General features: G+C 47.9%; 1 protein-coding gene across 2 annotated transcripts in view; it reads left to right on the top strand.

The window, feature by feature from the left end:
* LOC139051981 (sodium-coupled monocarboxylate transporter 2-like) overlaps nt 1-22,246 on the top strand; it is a 154,723-nt gene that overhangs the window by 62,567 nt on the left and 69,910 nt on the right. For both annotated transcript variants that reach the window (XM_070529046.1, XM_070529045.1), the window contains exons 2-4: nt 15,436-15,501; nt 15,592-15,643; nt 15,738-15,805. In XM_070529046.1, coding sequence (XP_070385147.1) covers nt 15,436-15,501; nt 15,592-15,643; nt 15,738-15,805 — 186 coding nt within the window. The remainder of the gene's footprint in view (nt 1-15,435; nt 15,502-15,591; nt 15,644-15,737; nt 15,806-22,246) is intronic.

The raw sequence follows: 22,246 nt of genomic DNA on the forward strand, positions 1-22,246 counted from the left end.
CCGCCCTTTCCACAGTGTTTACATTTCGTCTGTCTTGCACCCACAGCTTCACAGACTGTGGGATGCTTCTGTAAAACTGCTCTAGACCCATGCAGTCAATAATCACGCCTCTGCTGTCGTACGCTTCAGAGCTTTTCAACCACTCGACTACGTTGGCCTTTAGGCTATATGCAAACTCCGGATATCCCTCGCTGTCCTCCTTGCCCATGCTTCTAAACCTCTGCCTAAAATCTTCAGTTTAAAGGCGGTGCTTTTTTCAAAAGATCTGCCTTAACTTTCGCACAATCATATGCATCCTGCGCAGTGAGTCTGGCGATTACTTCCGCAGCCTCACATGGCAACACAGACAGCAACCGCTGTGGCCATGTACTCGGGCCGAAGTTCATCTTCTCGTAAGTTCTTTCAAAATTTCCTAGGAAGAAGCTTATGTCGTTCCCACCTCAAATGGCTTTAACAGCCTGTCCATGCGGTATGATTCTGCCTCATTTGATCGTCCCAGAGCCCCTTCAGTTCCTTGAGACAACTCCAAACGTTTTATTTCAAGCTCAAGTTGCATTTCTCTCAACTCGCGTTCCTCTCTGTCCCGTTATTCTCTCTTTCTGTCCCGTTCTTCTCTCTCTCTGTCCCATTTCTCTCTTTTCCTAAGAAGTGCTAGCCCAATATCAAAGTCCTCATCACTGGCTTTTTCGGAAATCAGCTTCATTAATTCCCATTTTAGCATTTCCTTGTGTACTTCTAGGCCCAGTTCCTCACCAACAATCAACAATTCGTCTCTCAGCAGTGTACCTAACTTCGTGATTGCTGCTTTACTGCCTTGGTCCTGCTCGCTAAACCCACCAAGGAAAACACAACTTCGCTAACAATCAACAATTTAGCTTCCCTACTGTTCTAAACAGAACAACCACAAAATGAAGCCTTGAGAGTCAAATCAAGAACCAAGCACTCACCGCAGACACAGCACTACGTCGCAAAGTCCATCTCACCGCTGCCAGCCAGTTGTAATATTTGGGGTCGGGCATGAAAGAGATGGTAGCTGGCCCATGCCGTCGTCGAACTCATCCACGCTGAGGACGTTGTTGAAGGGAAGGACTGCTTCTCAGCGAGAACGAGGAATATGGTATTTATTTACAGTGCCTACATGAGAACGTTACAGTTCATCAGTCTAACATGACTGAAAGAAGAATGCACACTGAGGAGCCGCAACGGCTCCTTCAATAACTCTGTCCTCCCTAGATCCCTACGGGAGGTAAACGGCAGTTCACCGCCCATTCGGAGCGTCCAACGTCAACGTAGCCTTTGAGGGGCAGAGCCCAAGCACTAACTTCCGCACAGGTTGCACTGACCACGCCGAGTTGAGTGAGAAGCACCCGAGCAGGTGCTTCTTTATGCCAGAGTCGACTCGCAGACAATGGCCGCCGCGTCTGTCCATTCTACGCTGCGTGAGACGGCACCGCCTAGCATCTCCTTCCAGGAATTCCCCCGCTCCAACCAGACGTTGACGGTGACGGCGTACACACTCACAATACTTGCTCCGCCAACTGCGGCTAGCCATCTCGGCGCCGTCCCCATGTTGACGTGCGCATTCTTGTCCTGACAAAACAGGTCGTCGCCGCAGACCTGCCGGCGTCGAATGGCTGTTGACACGCGCATTGTAGTCCTCACAAAGTGAGTCATCGCAGCGGGCCAGGCAGATTTTGTCCTTTCAAAGCGAGTCGTCGCAGCAGACATGGTGGCGCCTTTCCGTCGTGGCCCACCGAAGATCGCCAGCCCCCGCGCGCCGTTCGTAACAACATACGCTACACATACCGCGTCACCAAATCGCCCAAATAACGCGCATGATAAAGCGCATTACGAACCGCCGAAAAGGACTCCTAGAAAAAGATGTATTTCGCAACGTGCAAGCCCTCATAATGAGCAGATTAACCTACCACCTCCGCTCCCATAACCTGACTCAGCCTGTGGTGAACCAGATGGACACACTTCCCTGCGCGGCACTAAGACAGCGCTCGGACTACCGCAACATGCGTCCACGCAGCTCCTACTACGACCCGGGGTCCACAACACTATTCGAGAACTAGTGGAAGGTCACCTTACCAGCCAGTTACAACGCCTACAATGAACAAGGCAGGGTGCCTCATTCTATCCAGGCTAGGATACCGAACACCAAGAAAACCACAACAGCAAGAGCGCACACTTCTGGCGCTTAGCATCCGAAATAAAATTCAAGTTGGCCCAAATTGCCCGGAATATGCACCCTGTCCGTCATAAAGGCCGTATACAAGCAAGAGCACAAGCCCTGGCTAGACTCTTTGCCGATGACGCATTGAACACGCTGGTCCTATACACCGAGGTGGCCCGGGGCTCTCAGAGGCGTACCCTGTGTCTAGTCGTACTAGATAGCATAGACACACTGAGGGCTTCGGCAGCCCTCAACATGGTGGACAGTGGCATGGTGGAAGAAGCTGCTGTCGGCCTAGCAATCGTACACGTTTCAACCATACTGGCACCGGATAGACCCATCACAGTGGTAACTGATTCACAAACCGCCTGCAGGACTTTGGCGCTAAAGATGGTGACACCCTATACTCACGGACAACTTTCTGTGGCAATGAAGAAGACAAAGCGCGCAGAAGTGAGAGCGCTTCTGAAAAGAGTCCCGCGTTTTCAACCACGTTAGATTAAGCAGGGGAAGAGAAAACATAATATTTGGGGTTTTACGTGCCAAAACCACTTTCTGATTATGAGGCACGCCGTAGTGGAGGACTCCGGAAATTTTGACCACCTGGGGTTCTTTAACGTGCACCTAAATCTAAGCACACGGGTGTTTTCGCATTTCGCCCCCATCGGAATGCGGCCGCCGTGGCCGGGAGGAAGAGAAAACATAAACATCTTATTAACGACAGTTAAATAAGAAAAACACACCGCTGAATGTAAACGTTTACTTATTTTCCGGCTTTACCCTTGCAAGTCTGAGCAAACGCGAAACCGTCGCACGTGGAAGCTGCGTCGCTTCAGCGTCAGTTCTGAGCAACCAAAAGCACTGTCAAACGCTGGCGGACTACTTGGTACGGTAACACATGTGCAGAAGCTCCACCTCCGTAGCTTTCCCTTCATAGGCACAGAAAATTGCCCGCGAGTATAGACAAACCGCGTTCTTACATCGTTACACCCCACAGATGATACACCCCGTTACACGGGGTGCGTATAATCGGAACACTTGGACACGCCTCTCTCCATGGTGGTGAACGCGCTAATGCGGTAGGCCGAGAGCTCGTAACCGGGCGCGATTGGAAGAGCTGTCCAACCGAGACGACAGCCCAACAGAACCACTGAACTACACTGAAACTGTGCAACAATACGCAGATAGCAGGAGACTCATCCCCCACCACACCATTCCCTTAACCGAGAAGATACCGTCGCGTGGCGACAGCAACAAACTGATTCCCGTGTTCGCTTTACCTGCACCTCTTCCACTCCACACAATATCCCTCATTCGGTCCCTACTATGAAGCGAAGCCCGCAGTATAACATTTCACATGGAAATGCCCATACCCTCCGGGCTATTTTCCTATTCCTTCTCCTTCACCTTGATCCTAGGACCTGCTTAGACCCGCAAGAGCGGCGACGGCTCATCCAGCGGGCACGCCGAGTGGCGCGAGCCGGGCCCTGAACTAAGGGCTCCACCCTACAAGGCAGTCGCCCCACTTCATTAACAATAAAATGTGTTCTCCCTCTGTCTTTCTCATGTCTGCGGAAGTGTTTTCAGGCTTTGTCAGATATAACATGAACAGCAGACACCGAGCGGAAACAAGAGATGAAAGGCAAAGCAGTTATCCCGAGTAATTGTCCGGTTGGTTACTCTGCATTTGGGCAAGGAGCAGAAGAGACCTTTCCACACCTTCTCTTTTCTGCTCGGCCTCCACGGTTCCTGAATTTTTTAAGACCTAATCAGCTATATACAAGCCAAGGTGATTACTTACGTCGCATACGATAACACTAGATAAAACACAAGGAATATCGTAATTACCGATGAAGAAATCGACAAGTTACGAAAATGCAGGTCAGGCGAGTCGGCTTTGGAATCACGTTTCGACATTTTTTTGTTTCGCGATCAATTATATGGACACTCCAGGCGCATTTCTACCGCTGCCGCCGGTGTTGCCGTCACCGTGACGTTCCGTATAAATTCCAAGGGCGATGACATCGTCGCTGTGCGCCGTATGCTTCATGTGCGAGTGAAAGCTTGCGAGGGCGAGGCTCGGGGAGGATGCGCGCCGTCTTCCGGCGCGTACGAGGATCCGGGGAGAGGGTAAGGAACAGGGAGGCCCGTTTTATTTCGGGTCGCTGTATCTTGAAAGCCATCCACAACGCGAGCAGAGTCCGCCACGCGCGGTGATTTTGCGGCTTAGTTCGCGCTGAAGCGAGAGGCAGTACGAAGCTCAATTCGCTCGCTGCTTCTGCCGTTCTTCCCACGCTAGCGTTTCGACAGCGAATGTCCTCGCTCATCAAGTGAGATTTATGTTTGCCTGTGCGCGCTTGACACCATGCTTGTTAACTTAGTAAGGGAATGTCTACGAGTTTATACGGCCGATAAAGCTACTGTCCTTATTTCGTATAGCTGTATAGCAATTTGCTATTACAATAGACGCTTCGCCTTTCGGGTGAAACTGCGACTATTTTCAGCAGCCACCAGCGGCGCGACTTCGTGCTCGTTGAAGAAGCACTTCGAGCCCGAAGCCAGGTATCATGCACTGACATGGATAGAGTAGCTCTTTAGGACGATTGGCACACGTCACTCGTTTGTCATACACGTGCTCGCAAAAGCACATACGAGCGCGAAGTTTTCTTAGGCGCTCTCGCTTTCGCGGGCGTCTAACAAGCGGTTTACCGTTATGTCGCATCACTGAGAAGTACTTCGGCAGAATCACTACATGTCAACGTTGTTCTTCGACATTTCGACGTAGTATTCAGGATGCAGCACAGCCAAATCAAGAAGTGTGCGAACAATCAGCTCATTGGCTTGACGAGCTCATTGCAACTGCATTGAGTTTGCTGTTCCAGCAATCCGAATACTTGCCGACCCCCTTCAACACACAATCAATTTGAAGCTCCCCGGCTGTGGGAGGGATCAAATGTGAAAAAAGCGAATTCACAAGTTATCCAAATGCAAACAGCAGCAGACTGTGAGACGTCGACGCAGTGATGTCACAATGACGAAGGCAATGTTTGGTGCTCGTTAAGGGAAGAATAGTAAGAAAAAGAGGTGTGTACGGTAGACAAAAGCAAGGTACGAACTATGGTGCTAAGGTTGTCTTTGTACGCCCGTTTTATTGCAGCCTTTTTGGCCAGATGAAAAAACTGGCACGTGCGCATATGGTTTTGCGCGCAGGTGCTACGCGATGCGACGCCTGCGCCCATCGTCTGAAAGAGCTGTTAGTACGAGAGAAGCATGCGCGCAAATGTGGCGTAATTGTCAGAGCATCTAGCTCTCCCACCACCGGGCACCCAATTTCCTATCTTTTTTTTTTTTTCGGTGTCTGAGCTATTCGATAAGACAGCAGCAGCAGCAGTAGCAGCAGTCACGATCAGCAGAGTCCGGGAGAGCTCGCTAAGCCAACAACGCTTTGAAACTTGACAATAAAAAAAAAATGCATATCTATACGGAGCGAAGCTTTAGTAAAGTGGTTCATGGAATACAACTAATGGCGAAGCGTACAATTTTGTTTACTTTCATCCTATGCAACGCGTAATCTCGTAGAATGCTTATGTTTATCCACCAAAAAGGTCACAACTTTATTGTCGTGCAATTTTTTTAGGTGTTTAGCCAGTGCAGCACTCACACGCTATGGCGAAATGCAAACTCCAAATCAGGTGTATCAGGCGAGTGCACAGTGTGAGACGTCCACGCAGTGACGTAACGAGCATGAAGGCGCTGTATGATGCTTGTCCAGGGTAGAATGGCTATGACAGGTGTATGCACAAAAAGGTAAGACACGCCTATGGCTACATTTAGGGGATACTGTACCTCTTGTGTCACAGTGGGAAATAGCCAGCCTGGAGGATTGGCCAATAACGGTAGCACCCCCAGTGGCACGTACCAACTGGCTAAATCAAAGAAAACAAAGTAAATCCAATACTCGGTAAAATCTAACTCCCAATCCCATAACAGATCTGTGTGCTTTAGAAATGCCTGTGAGGGGACGCTATATGTTGAGGATTTATGCAGATAGTTATTTTTTTTTATTACACAGAACAGAGCTGCGCACACCTTATCAGCCGAAAAACGTTATATAAGCCACGTATCTGGTACTTCCATACAATATCTGTATGTTAACAGATTTACAAAAAAAAATGATAAGACTCGTGGCATGTAGAACAATTCTCCTACTTCAGCTGGATTACTCTCAGATGTGAACCATAATAGCACGAGAACCGAAACTGAAGGTTTGACAAATTAACAAGGTTTCACTAATTACGTTTTAATTTAATGCCTTCGCCGCACATATTGCAATTTACTAATTGTAGCCGGTGACTTCGAAACTCATATCTACTTGGAATGCATCCGTGGATGAAACCAGTTTAGAAATATACGTTCCCAAGTTTCCGACGAAGCACATTGGTGCTACTGTAACTTTTTAGCTCCAATACACAAAAGACGTTTTGTTAAAGAAGTAAGTGGAACACCAGTGCATTTTCACCTCAAGTTTGCCTGCGCTTATCTCAAACCAAGTGATAGTTTCAAAATTCTTTCCAAGTGGATGCGCCCTGTGAAATCACTGGGTTCAGCTCGTGTGTTGAAATATGGGCGCTACAATAATTATTCACAAAATTTAATTAGTAAAATTTTGTTAATTAGTCATTTACGCATTTCGATTTCCAGTGTAAGTAATAGCTGCCTCTACGAGTAATCCAGCTCAATGAGTACATTTGTTCTGTATGTGACAGGCGGTTTCTAAAAAAAAATTGTTAGTGCTAAAATAAAACAACCGGTATAACCGCAAATATAACCGCCCAGATAGCGACCGGCACAACAGTAGCCAGCAGCCAGGCAGCCACGCAGTCTGGCAGCCGCGCCAAACCCGGAAAAGTCGGCAAAGAAAGCTTCACTGCATTGTTCTAAAAGCTAGCTTCACTTAGCGAGACACTGTGGTGGCCCAGTGAATATGGCATTCTTGGGCAGTGGTGGTGGCAGTCGTGGCGGTTTTGCAGCAGGCTAGGTTAGCGTGCCACTCGTGGCCGGCAGTTGTTCCACCCGAGCATCTCTCAGGCTGTATACGTACGGGTGTCCTGCTGCTGAGCACGAAGACGCGGGTTCGACTGCCTGACGGGGTGGCCGCGTTCCGATGCAGCTGGAACGCGAGTATGATCGTTTAATTAGATTTTGGCGCACGGTAAAAAAGAACACCTATTTAAAAAAATTCAATTATGGGGTTTTACGTGCCAAAACCACTTCCTGATTATGAGTCCAAAACAAGAAAGGGGCTGACGGATGGAATAGCACACTGTGGTATAAAGTTTGTAAACAGGGATAAGATGCCTCAGAAAGGCTGGCCAACGTTTCGATAGGAGGACCTATCTTCGTCAAAAGCGGCCTCGTCATCCTCGGCGTGTTAGTTTTAAAGGGTTAGTGCAGTGACGTCACGTGCGGGTGTTGTCGCTGGCGGCTGGTTTTAAAGAGAGAGATTACAAGAGGAAACAAGCGCTGTCGTCCGACGTCTGTGAGCTTCATTCCCATTCATTCATTCATGCCCCTCGTCTTGGGTAGCTGTTATCTCCAATAAGCCGGGGGAGCTTGCCCCGAGTTAATCGTGCCAGTGGCTATGTCGTGCCGGTGGAAATGGCCTAGCAGACGAAACTTGCGCTTCCATTGAACTTGGTGCGCATGCGCTACTCTTGCTGATCTCGTCGCATCGCGCGGTTAGAAGGCGCTGACCGGCCGGCCAGTCGACGCTGTTATATACTGTTAACGGATCGGTAGACTAAATCCCTACTAAACACATGGATGCCAGACAACAAAATATGTTTTATCGATACATATACAATAATATTTCGAGCAATTATTTACATCTGGAGTGAGAGGACGTTCGAAGGGCTCATATCATAGAAAAAGAAATTCGACAAGAGGGGCCACTCGGCGAAAACTGGCAACAGGAAACACGTCACGCCTAGTGTTAATCGCATCCGTTAGTTGACGCGAGCATCGAAAACAAAACAAAAAAGAATACGAAATGATCTTACAGGCAACGTTTTTTTTTATTCTTTCCCGCTAAAACTAAAAGGTTTCGCCTATAAATGAACTTATACACCGCGACTCATTTTTCGTGTGTTACCTATCAACAACCTAGCGGCACACCAGACGCGCCATAGGCATGCGTCATTCGCCAGACATGCCACCGAAGCGAGCGAGGTCGGCTACGCATGTGAATCGCCTGCTTGGCGACCCGTCGCTTTTGGATATAATAATAATAATATTTGGGGTTTTACGTGCCAAAACCACTTTCTGATTATGAGGCACGCCGTAGTGGAGGACTCCGGAAATTTCGACCACCTGGGGTTCTTTAACGTGCACCTAAATCTAAGCACACGGGTGTTTTCGCATTTCGCCCCCATCGAAATGCGGCCGCCGTGGCCGGGATTCGATCCCGCGATCTCGTGTTCAGCAGCCGAACACCATAGCCACTGAGCAACCACGGCGGGTGCTTTTGGATATAGTCCGTTTGTTGGGCTCCCGGCGTTTTCTTGCGTTCCGTCTGCATTTCGACATGGCACCATTGCACTACAGCAAGGTGAAGAGTTTTGTTTGACAGTCGGCGACGCACTTCAAGTACATTTAGGCTTACTGCACAAAACCGAACCTATATAGTGACGCCGTTAGCGAAAAACAGCTCCGCAGTTCAAGCCTAGTTAATTTGAGTTAATTACTCGTACTGGGAAATGTTTGCGACGCTTTCTATGAGCCCCAGCATTATCATAACTTATTTCGCTAGTTATTGCTCACGCCTGCCGCATCTGGCTTCGTGACGAAAGCACCTCGGCCGTGTGACGCAGTTTCGCTTTACTGAATCTTACCGGGACAAGCTGCGGTGCTTTCTCTGACCCAGGACATTATTGTAACTAATTTCGTTACTTCTTGGGTACTTTTCAATCGCACTGACCGCGCCCGGCATTGCCCGCCTTGTGGCACAGTTTCGCATGTACTGAATCTTAATGGCAGAACTTCGTGACGCATTCTCTGACCCCAAAAATTATGGTAATTAATTTCGTAACTTTTTGGAATACTTTTGAGGCACGCTCGCCGCGCCCGGGGTTGTGAAGCAGTTAGCAAAAAAGCAAGCCGGCCATGGGGACAGTTAGCTTGGCGCGTGTACTGAATCTTAGTGAGACAAGTTTGTGACGCTTTTTTATGGCCCTGCAACCAACATATACCTCCTTTCGGTACTCACGCTTGTCGAAGACGCGACGAGCGATTGCCAAGAGTGATAACAATGGAGTGTGTTGCGCCCGCAGGACGCATAAAGGATAACACCGAGCAGCTCAAAAACTAACTCAAAAATTCTGTCTTCTGAACGACTGAAAACAGGCTTTGCACCCACGCATTCGTCTTGATTACGAGTACAAGGCCTTCTGCGAGCGTCTAGCATGGTCACGCTGAGAGGCTGTGTTGTGGCCACCTCTGTGTATGTAGCATACAATCGCGTCGGCTGAGGGCAAGTTGTTTTGAAAACGAAGCCACCCGTGCATTTGTGCTCTTATAGTGCAGGAAATAATGCCCGGGAATGGAGGAATGCATGGGAGACCACATGGCCTCTTCATGAATTTTAGTACGGCTTGGAATGAGTCGGCTATTTTCGACGCCATGTATGTAAAAGCGAATTGCTTTTCTTTGTAATGTCGCCCATTCATCACTTTAGCACGTTTTCCCTCTACACATAATATTCCTACAAGGCCTAAAGTGACACATGCTTGTAATTTACTTTTTTCCGCTGATGCCGTCCGGTGGAGCTTCGTACGGGAACTACTGCTGCTTTCCTGGTGCAACAACGTTGGATGAACGCACAAAAAAGGCAGAACGAGCATTTATACACAGCGAAATAAACATTTCGTCATTTCACAAGGTGTTTTGCGTCTACTTTACGAAATTGCACGTGGCACAAATTCGATTGAGGCTTGTGAATATCGGTTGCAACCATTTTATTTAAACGATTCCGCGCTGAGACCGTGCACGATTAAGCAGCAGAAGCATAAAAAAACGCCGTATAGCGCAGCCGGTGTAGCGTCATAAAGAAAGGATTCAGCAAGAGCGGGCACTCCCATAGAGCCCAGCGGCTGAATTGACTGCCGGTGTTTACACCTGAGCCCCACTTGCGGTTTCGGTTTTGTGCGTGTGCGTTTTGAATGCTAGCTGGTACGCGTTACGCCGATTGCACCGATCGACGCGTTTTTTTTTTTCTACAGCTCTGTCGCGCGCGGTCTATGTGCGAAATCGTTATATTATTAAGTAAAAAGAATTGCGAACGATCTTTATAACCCTCCATCGAATATGTGACACGTGTAATTACGCGCGCGCGCGCGCGCGCGCGCGCACGCACACACGCGCACACACACACACACACACACACACACACACACACACACACACACACACACACACACACACACACACACACACACACACACACACACACACACACACACACACACACACACACACACACACACACACACACACACACACACACACACACACACACACACACACACACACACACACACACACACACACACACACACACACACACACACACACACACACACACACACACACACACACACACACACACACACACACACACACACACACACACACACACACACACACACACACACACACACACACACAGAGAGAGAGAGAGAGAGAGAGACACTTTATTTGTCAGGAAGCGATCTAAGGAGGGGTGGTCGGAGCCCCCCAATTCAGGGCTCCTCTGCCGCCTGCCTGACCTGGCTAATTAAGGACTTTTTTTCTGCCAAGTCGGAGCGGGCGAGTTGTGTCTCCCACTGCTCTATTGTGTCATTGCTATTTGGCCTACGAGGGCGCTAAGTGCACTCCCAGGTTACATATATTAGGGTGGGTATGCCACCGCACCAAGGGCAGTTGGCCCTATATATAGCGAGTGAGATACATAACGTTTAGCAATATTTGATGGGGAAATACCCCTGTCTGTATTTTGCGCCAGTCGGCGGCCTCTTCCTCGCTAAGTTGTGGGTGAGGTGGCGGGTATTTTCTGCGGAATTCGCGCTGATGAGCAAAGATGTGTTTGGCATTTAAAATGATGGAATTTTGAGAGGGATAGTGCGAGTGGTTGGGGTTAGAAAAGGCTCCCACCGCTAGGTTAGTGAACCATCGAGCTAACGCGTTAGCCTTTTCGTTCCCCTGTACCCCCGCGTGTCCCGGGCACCAGAGTAGGCGATGATGGTGGTTGAAGGATTTGGGGATTATCGCGAGGCTAGCCGCAGTCACGTGCCCCTTGAGAAACATGCGACCTGTCTCCTGGGAGTCCGTGACCACAACCGAGTCTTTTTGCGAACGCTCTGCATGAATGAGGGCGATCGCCACTGCAAACATTTCGGCCGACAGGGAGGATCCCGCCGTGGCCGACGCGGTTACTTGCTGCTGGCAGATCGCGTTCACGACTGCCAGGCCGCACCTCTTTTGGTAGCGCTGCCCGGTCGCCTCTGCACACGCAGCTGCGTCCGTGTGGTACGTGTTGTACCTAGGTTTATTAGAGTACATCAATCGAATATGTTGTGGGCGTGCTTTGCGCCTTTCCTTGTACTCGGGATGCGTGTTCTTGGGAATTGGAGCTACTGTAATATTGGATCTCGCTTAAGGAGGGAGAGGCACGGCCTGCTCAGTGAGACGCAAGACGCCTCGTGAAATGAGCAAATGTTTATTTTATTCTATATAAATGCTCGTTGTGGGCTTTTTGTGCATTCATCTAACGTTGTGGCACCAGGTAAGCTGCAGTAGTTCCCGTTCGAAGCTTTCTTTTTCAACACATACGAATAATGCGTGTAGAGGCGAAACGTGCGAAAGTGGTAAATGGGCGGTATTACAAACAAAAGCAATTCGTTTTTGCATACATCGAAGAAAATACCCGAGCCAACCCAAACAATACCGTACATAGCACGGAAACATCTTATTTCCAAGCATTCCTCTCTTCCTGGGACTTATTTCCTGCACTTTAAGGGCACGAATACACGGGCTACTGCGCGTTTACAAAATAATGGCCACAATCGACGCGATAATACGCTACGAATACACAGAGGTGGCCACAACACAGGCCCTCAACCAGACCATGGTGGACGCTTGCAGAATTCCTACTCGCACCTTAGACATATGCGTGGGTGCAAAGCCTCTCTTCGGTCGTTCAGAAGACGGAATTTTCTAGTAAAATGTTTCTGGTGTTTGAGCTCCTTGGCGTTATCTTTCGCGTGTTCTGCCAGCGCAAGCAACATATTCCCGTGCTATCACTCTTGGCAATTGCTCGTCGCGTTTTTGACAAGCGTGAGTGCCGAAAGAATGTTTAAGTTGTTGCGGAGCAAAAAAACTGTCACAAATTTGTCTCAGTAAGACTCCAGTACACGCCAAAATAACTTAGTCAGCATGGCCAAACTGCTTTTCGCTGCATCACGACAGGCGCGGCCAGGGTGCCTCAAAGTTATCCCAAAATGCAATGAAATTATTTACAGTCATGTTGGGGGTCGGACAAAGCGTTACGAACTTGTCCTAGTAAGGTACCGTACACGCCAAAAAAAAAAAAAACTGCGCCCCGCAGCCGAGCTGCTTTTTCGCTAATTGCGCGTCACAAGGCCAGGCGCGGCGACCCTGCCTCATAAGTAACAAAAAAAGTACCCAAATTAATTTTCAACAATGTTGGGCATCAGAGAAGCGCCACAAACTTGTCTTGTTAGTGCATTAAAGCGCGAAACTGCGTGCCGAGCTCCTTTTCGCTAACCGCGTCAAAACGCCAGACGCGGCCACTGCGCTTGAAAAGTACCCGAAAAAGTAACGAAATTAGTTAATATAATCTTGGGAATTGGAAAAAGCGCAAAAAATTCGTTCCAGTAAGATTCAGTGCACGCGAAACGGCGTAGCAGCCTGTGCGACCTCAGCGTGCCCAAAAAACTACCGAAATAAGTTAAAATAATGTTAGGGCTCATAGAAAGCGACGCAAACATCGCCCAGTTCGAGTCATTAATGCGACTTAACTGCGCCACGACAGTCGAGATGTTTTTCATTAACTGTGTCGCAAGTCTATAGGTTTCGTGCCGTGCTTGAAATACGTCGCATGCTGTCGTACAAAATTTCTCACCTTGCCGTAGTCTAATAGTGCAGTGGTGCCGTGTCGAAGGGCAGAAGGAACGCAATAATTCGCCGGGAGGCCACCAAACCAGGCTAAATCCAAAAATAGAAAAACAGGCAGACGGGTGACCGAACAGGTCAACGCTCAGATGTGCGGCCGGTCTCGCTCGCTTCGGCGGTGCATGCGCCGAAGTCGAATGTCGACAGGCAAATGACGCGTGTATCTGGCGCGTCGTTCGCCTGTCGCTAGGTAACGGAAGTAAACTGCAAAGTATGAATTTATACGCAGATATTTTTAGCATTGCCGGGAAACAATAAAAAATGAAACAATGTCTGTTAACTTCGTTTCCAATTCTCTCTTTTTTTTTATGTTAGGGACAGCAAACGGTCGGCGTTAATTCTAGTGTGACGAGTTTCCTGTTGCCAGTTTTCGCCGAGTGTCCCGTCTTGTTGAAATCCTTTCTCTATATGGTAGCGCGTGCCAGCTAGCGTTCAAAACTCGCGCGGCCAAAACCAAAACCAGAAGAAGGTAATCCCTTCTGCTTGGTGCGCTACAGTCAATTCGGCCGCTGGGCTCTATAGAAGTGTCCGCTCTTGTTCAATGTCTTTCTCTATGCTCATATTATGGTATGAGGCAGTCATGTTACGACGAATTCCCATTGCTGTTACGTCATATTTAGCAGCGTTCTCAAGTTCCCGCAAGTCGAAGGGGTAAGTTACAAGGTCCAGTTAAATAGGTCGCGAAGCTCGGAACGAAAAGCGTGCCAAAACCTTCTGCCAGAGATATCAGTTAGTGGCACACGATCGAAGCGCAACTAGGTGAGGGGGTAACAAGCATTGAAACTACGAAACCTATGTAAAAAAAAAGAATGTTTCGAAATTTCTTCCCCAGAATGCTCTCATACGAGCAAATGTTCCGTTCCAAATATTTTTGCTGTACTAAAACAACAAATGTTTTTTTTTTCACTATTTATGAGTTAATTCTTGGAGACCCCTCCCTACCAGTGATTCTGGGCAAGACTTGGCAAGACTGCGCAAGCCAGCTATTATTTCGCGCGGAATGGCGTTCCCTTGAACGCGGCGGTCTCTTCCGACTTTGTTTTTTTATTATTATTATTTCCTTGCGTGTTTGTTCAAAGTGTGGCATGCGCTTCACTTTGACCTAGCGCACGGTATTCATTAGCGAAAGGTGTGAGTGCAGGCGTTTTATTATCGTGCTAGTTCACGCTGCGGAATCCGTCGCGCAATTTTCGTTCACCCTCCGTAGCACAGGCTCTGAGTGTCCTACGGGCAGCAAAATTAGAAAGTCGAATGTTTTCTAAATGATAAAGTTGGACAACGAATATGAATACATGGTGTCGCACGTAATTGCGAATGATTCTGTGAAACAGTTTCGCATATGTTGCTTATATGTTTCGCATACATTTCGACTATGTGCTGGCCATAGTACTTTTCATCCACTAAAACATATGTTTTCTTTGTTCAATTATGCTGGTTACATTATTCTAGACGAATAAAAGTGAAGGTGCTTTTGAACTTCTTCGGCACTGTCACTTATTTCCATCCTGTTCGCTCAACTTCCTAGTGGACCTACTGGAGCATTTGCCCTAAGTAACAGCCTATAATTATATTCACATTAAGACATACGCCACTCCTATAGTTTAATGACATGCTGGTACTACAGCTAAGCTGAGTCGCAAGCTCGCCTCAGCCTCAAAAGAAAACTGTTGGCTTAGCGGTCGAAATATCGGACGCTGAAGGAAGTCGAACATTCGCGCCAAGCAGCATAAGATCTTGACGTCACTGCCATTAACGGTTATGACGTTATTATGTTTTCCTTGCTGTTGGTTGTCCTCTCGATATGTCGATAGCGACGGTCGCAGCAAACCGCCATTTTCTTCACACGGGGGCTTCTATGGAAGCTTCGTTACCAGTTTACATATACCTTGTAAGTTACGCATCTTCATTTCTGACTGCATACGGCCATAAAATAATTCCCTGCACATTTGTTCCCTTGTGCTCTCTGGTTTACGACTCGCGCTTATTTTCTTTCTTTTTTTTCTTTTCAGTATCTAAGAATGCGATATGGAAACAAAATAGGACTGACAGCCTGTGGCATCTACTTCTTCATAAGCGTGAGTATGTTAATGCGAGAGAGAGATTCCGGCGTAGTTGAAATGGCGCAAGACCCGACAGCCATTGTTTTGCCTCGATGTTGACTGCAGGTAACCATCGGGGCGGTCGCCTTATTCACAGCCTCTGTTGCGGTCTCAACAAGTGAGTCTAAAACCTTTTTCTTCGCTCAATTGAAGGAGACTGTGTACGCGCTTGACAGGCTCTCGGTGAAATGGCTTGAAACTTGCATCCACAGTTTTCAATGCCTCCCTATCTTGGAGCACTGTCGGCATCGGCATCGCAAGCACCATCTACACTTCACTGGTAAGCAAGCAGAAGTGTTTCAAATTGGCTGCGCTTTGTTCGCAAGCATGGCTACCAAAAATTCCGACACCATGCTCACATTTATCTTTGTTAATTATAAGACGGTAAAACAACTTTTGTCTTTCCCCTGTTTTTGACGATAAGAAAAAAGAACCTAGTGATCCTATTAATAATTAAAGATATTCACTGACTAGCTTTTCAGCTGCGTTGGTCGGTCGGTCCGTCCGTCCGATCGTTCGTTCGGTTGTGTGGTTTGTCTGTATTTGTCTTCGGTCTCTTTGTTGTCTTTGTCTCTTCGTTCATTCAGTTGGTTGGTTGGTTTTAGCTCACACAGATTTTTTTTTTCAACGACTTGTGATGGAGCGCTTTGCCATCTAGTCAGATGGATTTGTGTAAGAGGGAAAAATTACTAATCGCACCTGAAGTAGCTGCATAAAACAGACACCAATTACCTTCTCTAACAACATCTAGGAGCTCATGTTGCATTTGCGGGATGTAATCCGAGCAGTAGAAAAGCCCTGTCTGCTTACACAAATATTAAAACTAGCCCCACTTTCTAGACCTCTATAATCTGCCAAAAATTAATGAGCATTCTTGGTGAGATGATCTCGAAGTGCTGGATGGAAGCATCTGGGGAACTTTACTGAAATGCCAACGGACTGGTGTAGCATGTTTTAAGGAGAGATATGTCGAAAGATCGGTTGATTCGTGAGCTTCAACGTCGCAAAGGAACACTGGGGCTATGACAGATGTCATATAGCGAAGGGCTCAGGATCAACTTCGACCACCTGGGGTTTTAACGTGCAGATAAAAAGGACATTTCGCCACCGTCGAAATGAGGCCAGCCGCGGCCCCGGATCACACCCGCAACCTCGTGCCCAGCAGTAGAACGCAACAGGCACTGAAACACCTCGGCTGGTTATCGGGGAAGTGGTTTTAGTCTTTGGAGTTCTGCTAAGCAGGTGTGGCTTCGCTAATGCCCAGATTTTATTTCGCAATTTAGAAAATGTGCCCTAAAGGGAATCATAAAAGAGTTAATTAGTGAGCCTTATTGACTAGCTGCCTGGGAGTTATGATCTGACGTGCGAATAGCTTCCGCTGCTTTAGGTTATCGGCCTGAAAAGGCTGAATCTCTATGTGTCTGTGTTCCATGAGATACTCGAAAAAAAAACTGTTTGGACTGAAAAGAGAAAATACAGCACGGTATAGCTTAAAACATCTACCCGTATTTCAAAGTTGAATCAAACCAATTTTGGTGCGCAATTAAACATCAAATTGCCAACTGAGCGAAAAAACTGGTGTCTGTCACAGCGAAACGGCTCCTAAATTCCCATTGGCTGCGAGACCAAGTCACGAGCACACCTCGGTGGAGCAGAGCGTGCGAAACGGTGTTGCGTGAAGGGAGAACCCCTGGAGGTGACGTGGCATCGGCGCGATGCCACGTCACCAGAGCGCCTTGACCAATAAGATACGACGAGGCGACGCCGCTGGCCGAGGCGGGTTGTCGTCGGCGAGGTAGTCACGTGACGCGCGCGTGCTGGTGCCGCCGTCACTCTCGGAAGCGGCATGTGGTTCCCGTCTCTCTCTCTCACCCCACTGGGCTTAGCTGCTGCGCGCGCCCGCCGGCCTTGGTGGCCGCTGCTGCTTCCTCGGTCTCTCGTCGCGCCGGACGTCGGTGGCATGCGGCGTTGGCACCGCAGGCTGCTGCTGATTGCTGGCTCGGGCAGCACGTACGGCTATGGTACATTATTCGCAGCGGACAACTCGAAGAACCGCTCAGCAGCGGTCAATTGGAGAGTAATTCTTTCGCATTCACAGCTCGTAAGAAGTGCTTAGGTGCCGTCGAATTTTTCAGGGTGAAGCTTTTGAAAACGAATCTTTCTTTGCCTCTTCCTTCGACTTTCCAACTGCTGCTGCTGCTGTGCGCTGCTGTGGGATGCTGCTGTCGCGCACACCATGTTGGGGGGGGGGGGGGGTGGAGGTGGTTCAGAGCATGTATATAGATGATAAGCGCCAGTAAGAGAGGAAAGGCGATGGGACAAACTCATTTTCACCCCACCGTGTCGAATGTGCACAAGGCCATCTGGAGCTCCCTGGCCGTTGCCATATTAGCCGCTTGACAGCTGTAATTATCCGTGACTATCCTCAGAAGCATTGCAGAAACTGCGGCGCTTCTCTTTCTACTAACGTGCGAGGCCAGAGGGGACGCAGATAGAACTGTAGAGATGAGAAGAACGAGAGGGACGAGAAGAGGCAGTTCGCATACAAGAGAGGGGGAGGTGACGTGACAAGGCGAGGAAACCCCACTACTATACGACAGCGGTTGCGGGGAAACAGGATAAGCTTAAGTTCAAGGTACGGTACAATACGTTGCTGCTATTTCTGAAAAATAAACGCCATGAAAATATGTCAAGCGGGCAACTTACGCAGAAACAGAGCCGCATTAATTAAAGCGCACTGCAGGGTCGAGGAGACACTACGGAAGCGGTTGACCGTCAAATCAAAACTTCTGTGCCCGCCGCGTTAGCTTTGCAGCTATTCGCAACTTTCACAGACGGTGGCGCAATCGTGCGGTGGCGGCCGAAAAGAATATATTCGCCGCTGGCTGCCGCCCGTTCGCGTAGCGTCTTGGTGTTGTCTACGCTTTTCCTTCACTGTTGGGTTGATATAACGCGTTCAAAGCTCCCATGGGATCCTGAAGGACACTTGACGTGCTCAAAATGAGCGAACATAGAAGTAACCGTATTTGCTGTGAGCCGCAATGCAAAGGTTATGCGGTAGGTGCTCTGAGCCTTCACTCATTCCCACCGGCTGCGTCCATGAGGAAGAAATCGATTATTAATCTGCGGATCGCAAAGCTGTCACAGAAGCGATGAAGGTTTGCAGTGCGCACTTCAAGCCGGAGGACTTTTTTTGTAATACGACAGGTGAGTGACGATTCCGAGCTCTTGGAATCGTGAATAGACGCACCCGCACAAAGACGCAGGCATAGCACTATATTATGTGCGGGAAAAGAAATACTACACAATCTTAACTCAAATGTGTTGTACGATGATTGATGCTTGCGTTTTTGTCATTCAAGCTTTTGCGGCTACCTTGGAGCGCAAACCTTCTCCGTAAAGCCTTGTAGCTTATTCAAAATTTCTTGTTCTCGCTCATGCGTTCGTGTTCTGCAACGCCGGCTTGACATGTCACCATGTTCGAATACAGAGATGAGTTTCTCATTTGTACATCGAAGCAATGTGACGCAGGGACCTGGAACTCGTGCTTGTCGTCGTGTGCCACTTCGATGTGCGGCTGTGACGTGTGCGCAGGCGCGCATGACTGCACTCGTAAGGTAACAAATCGTAGCTCACGCCGTCGATGTAAAATCTTGGGTCGCGCAACAGCAGGAAGATTTTTTTCTCGGCATGGCGGCTTATTCAAGCGGTCCAAGTAACAACTTGCGGAGAGCACCACACCGTATAAAAGGTAATGCTACCCGTTCAAAGCGGTCGAATTAATAGAATAGCAAAGAGAAAGCACGGTCAGTTTTCTTTATAACGCCGTTGCGGAAAAACTGAAACCGAAACTCGTGTGGTTTGCTTCGAAGCCGCGAAGTTTGTAGGCAAAGGCATTCAACAGTCACGGACGTCGACGTGCACGCTTTTATGCCGTAGCACACAAGATGACCAGCGTTTAGGACTTCCTCGCCTTCAAGCAAGCATGGAATCCTGCGTTCTGCTTGCCCAATGCGAGCCATTACGCAGGCTAACGACAGCGGGCGTGTAAACTGAAGAGAAATTTGAATATGACTACGCGAAACAACATGTCACTGAGCAAGACGACCGCAGCACTGCACCGACTGCTCTAGTTCTTAATCTCTCGGACAGCCATGTTGGATTTGCGGTGGTGCCCCCTGTAGGCCGTCAAAGTTGCGAATGACATTGCTAGACGTCGTGGATTTGATCCCAATTGCAGCAGCCACATTTTTACGGGGGCGAAATAGTAAATGCACTTGTACTTAGATTTTGGGACACGTAAAAGAACATGACGGTGTCAGAATTAATCCGGAATCCGCCACTACAACGTTCCTCATAATCCACGTGTGGTTTTGCCACGTACCAGCCCCTTGATCCAATTGAAGTTTAATACTTCTGCCACAATGCGACGTGCCATGTGAGGAAATGACAGCGCTCAACCCTCTCACAGGTTATATAATATGGCGCACAGTAATGCCTCAAGCAAACACCTCTCCCTGTGTGTTCTGTGTACTATGCAGACAAACAGCAGTGGTGCACGCAAGGTAACGTTTAACATCAACTCACCACTCTCGTGTTAGCCTAAGCGTTGAAGAAATTAAGCTTTAGCCGTCAACATCACCACTAATTATCGTCAATCAAAGCATCCATCACGGAAAGCTTCCCTTACATCGATTACCACAGTAGGTGGGATCTGCATACTTTTTTTTAAATCTAAACCATTTAGAATATTTTCATCATAACCAACGTTCAAACGAAACAAATAAAAGGATCGTAAATCAGGTCGAGAGCGGACACATGATAGGTGAGGGCATGGCACCCCTGAATGCGTAGCCGAATGCGGTTGAAGGGAAAGGTTTATAGCAGGCATGCACAGGAATATTCTTGTTAAGTGTACTTATAATGCAGGCTACTTGGGTGGACTGAGCGTTTCCAGCTTTGCAGGATAAATGCAAGCTTTACTTTGAAGAGACACTCACAAAAACTTGTTCACTGGCAGTCTTATTGTCGACCTCAAGCTACTGCCCAAGAAACCACGTTAGAGGCAACAAATTCATCTAGATGTCATCAACTATTCAGTGTGCACGCTGACCTTAACAAGAGCCTGATCAGCAAATCCTTCTAATAAGGTGCGCCTAAACCCACGTTCTAAATCCTGTTCGAGAGAAGATGACAGAGTCGACCATTTTCACAGACGTTTTCCGTAATCTATCCGTTTCAAGCGATCATCATCATCATCGTCAGCCTGGTTATGCACACTACAGGGCAAAGGCCTCTCCCATACTTCTCCAACTACCCCGGTCGTGTACTAATTGTGACCATGTTGTCTCTGCAAACTTCTTCATCTCATCCGCCCACCTAATTTTCTGGCGCCCCCTGCTACGCTTCCCTTCTCTTGGAATCCAGTCCGTAACCCTTAATGACCATCGGTTATCTTCCCTCCTCATTACATGTCCTGCCCATGCCCATTTCTTTTTCTTGATTTTAACTAAGATGTCATAAACTCGTGTTTTTTCCCTCACACAATCTGCTCTTTTCTTATCCCTTAACGTTACACCCATCATTCTTTGCATAGCTCGTTGCGTCATCCTCAATTTAAGTAGAACCCTTTTCATAAGCCTACAGGTTTCTACCCCGTACGTGAGTACTGGTAAGACACAGCTGTTATACACTTTTCTATTGAGGGCGAATGGCAACCTGCTGTTCATGATCTGAAAATGCCTGCCAAACGCACCCCAGTAAATTCTTATTCCTCTGATTATTTCAGTCTCATGATCCGGATCTGCGGTCACTACCTCTCCTAAGTAGATGTATTCCCTTACCACTTCCAGTGCCTCACTACCTATCGTAAACTGCTGTTCTCTTCCGAGACTGTTAAACATTACTTTAGTTTTCTGCAGATTAATTTTTAGACCCACCTTTCTGCTTTGCCTCTCCAGGTCAGTGAGCATGCATTGCAATTGGTCCCCTGAGTTACTAAGCAAGGCAATGTCATCAGCGAATCGCAAGTTACTAAGGTGTTCTCCATTAACTCATCAAGAGCCTCCGTGCCATCCGTCTCTGGAATGACCTCCCTGATAACATAGCCTCCATATCTAATCCCGACACATTCCGCTCTCAGTTACTCTTGCTTTTCCCATTTAATACCGTTCACGAGTGACCAATCTAGTGTATGTTATCGTGCATTTTTGACATGTTGTATATCATTTTCATAAATAGTATTCCTTTGCTCTGTTAACAGTAACAAGTGTTCGTGTGCCTTAAGATATTGCTTTGTATTCCTAGTGCCTTCAATATTGTGTAACATGGTAATCTTTTTATAGCTCTGTTCCTATTAGAAATTTGTACTTTTTACACCTTTTACTGTTTAATGTGCCCCCCTTACTTTATGCCCTTCCATAGGGCCTGTAAGGTTCTTTTGAATAAAATAAATGAATAAATAAAAAACTCTTATCCCCAATTCTTCCCAATCCAGGTCTCTGAATACCTCCTGTAAACACGCTGTGAATAGCATTGGAGAGATCGTATCTCCCTGCCTGACGCCTTTCTTTATTGAGATTTTGTTGCTTTCTTTATGGAAGACTACGGTGGCTCTGGAGCCGCTATGGATATCTTTCAGTATATTTACATACGGCTGAGGAGAAGACGACGAAGTGTCTTCTTGTCAGAACGCTTGTTTCTGTGCTCTCTGATTTTTTGG

The sequence above is a fragment of the Dermacentor albipictus genome, unplaced genomic scaffold (genome assembly GCF_038994185.2).
Source record: "Dermacentor albipictus isolate Rhodes 1998 colony unplaced genomic scaffold, USDA_Dalb.pri_finalv2 scaffold_17, whole genome shotgun sequence".
NCBI lineage: Eukaryota > Metazoa > Arthropoda > Arachnida > Ixodida > Ixodidae > Dermacentor > Dermacentor albipictus.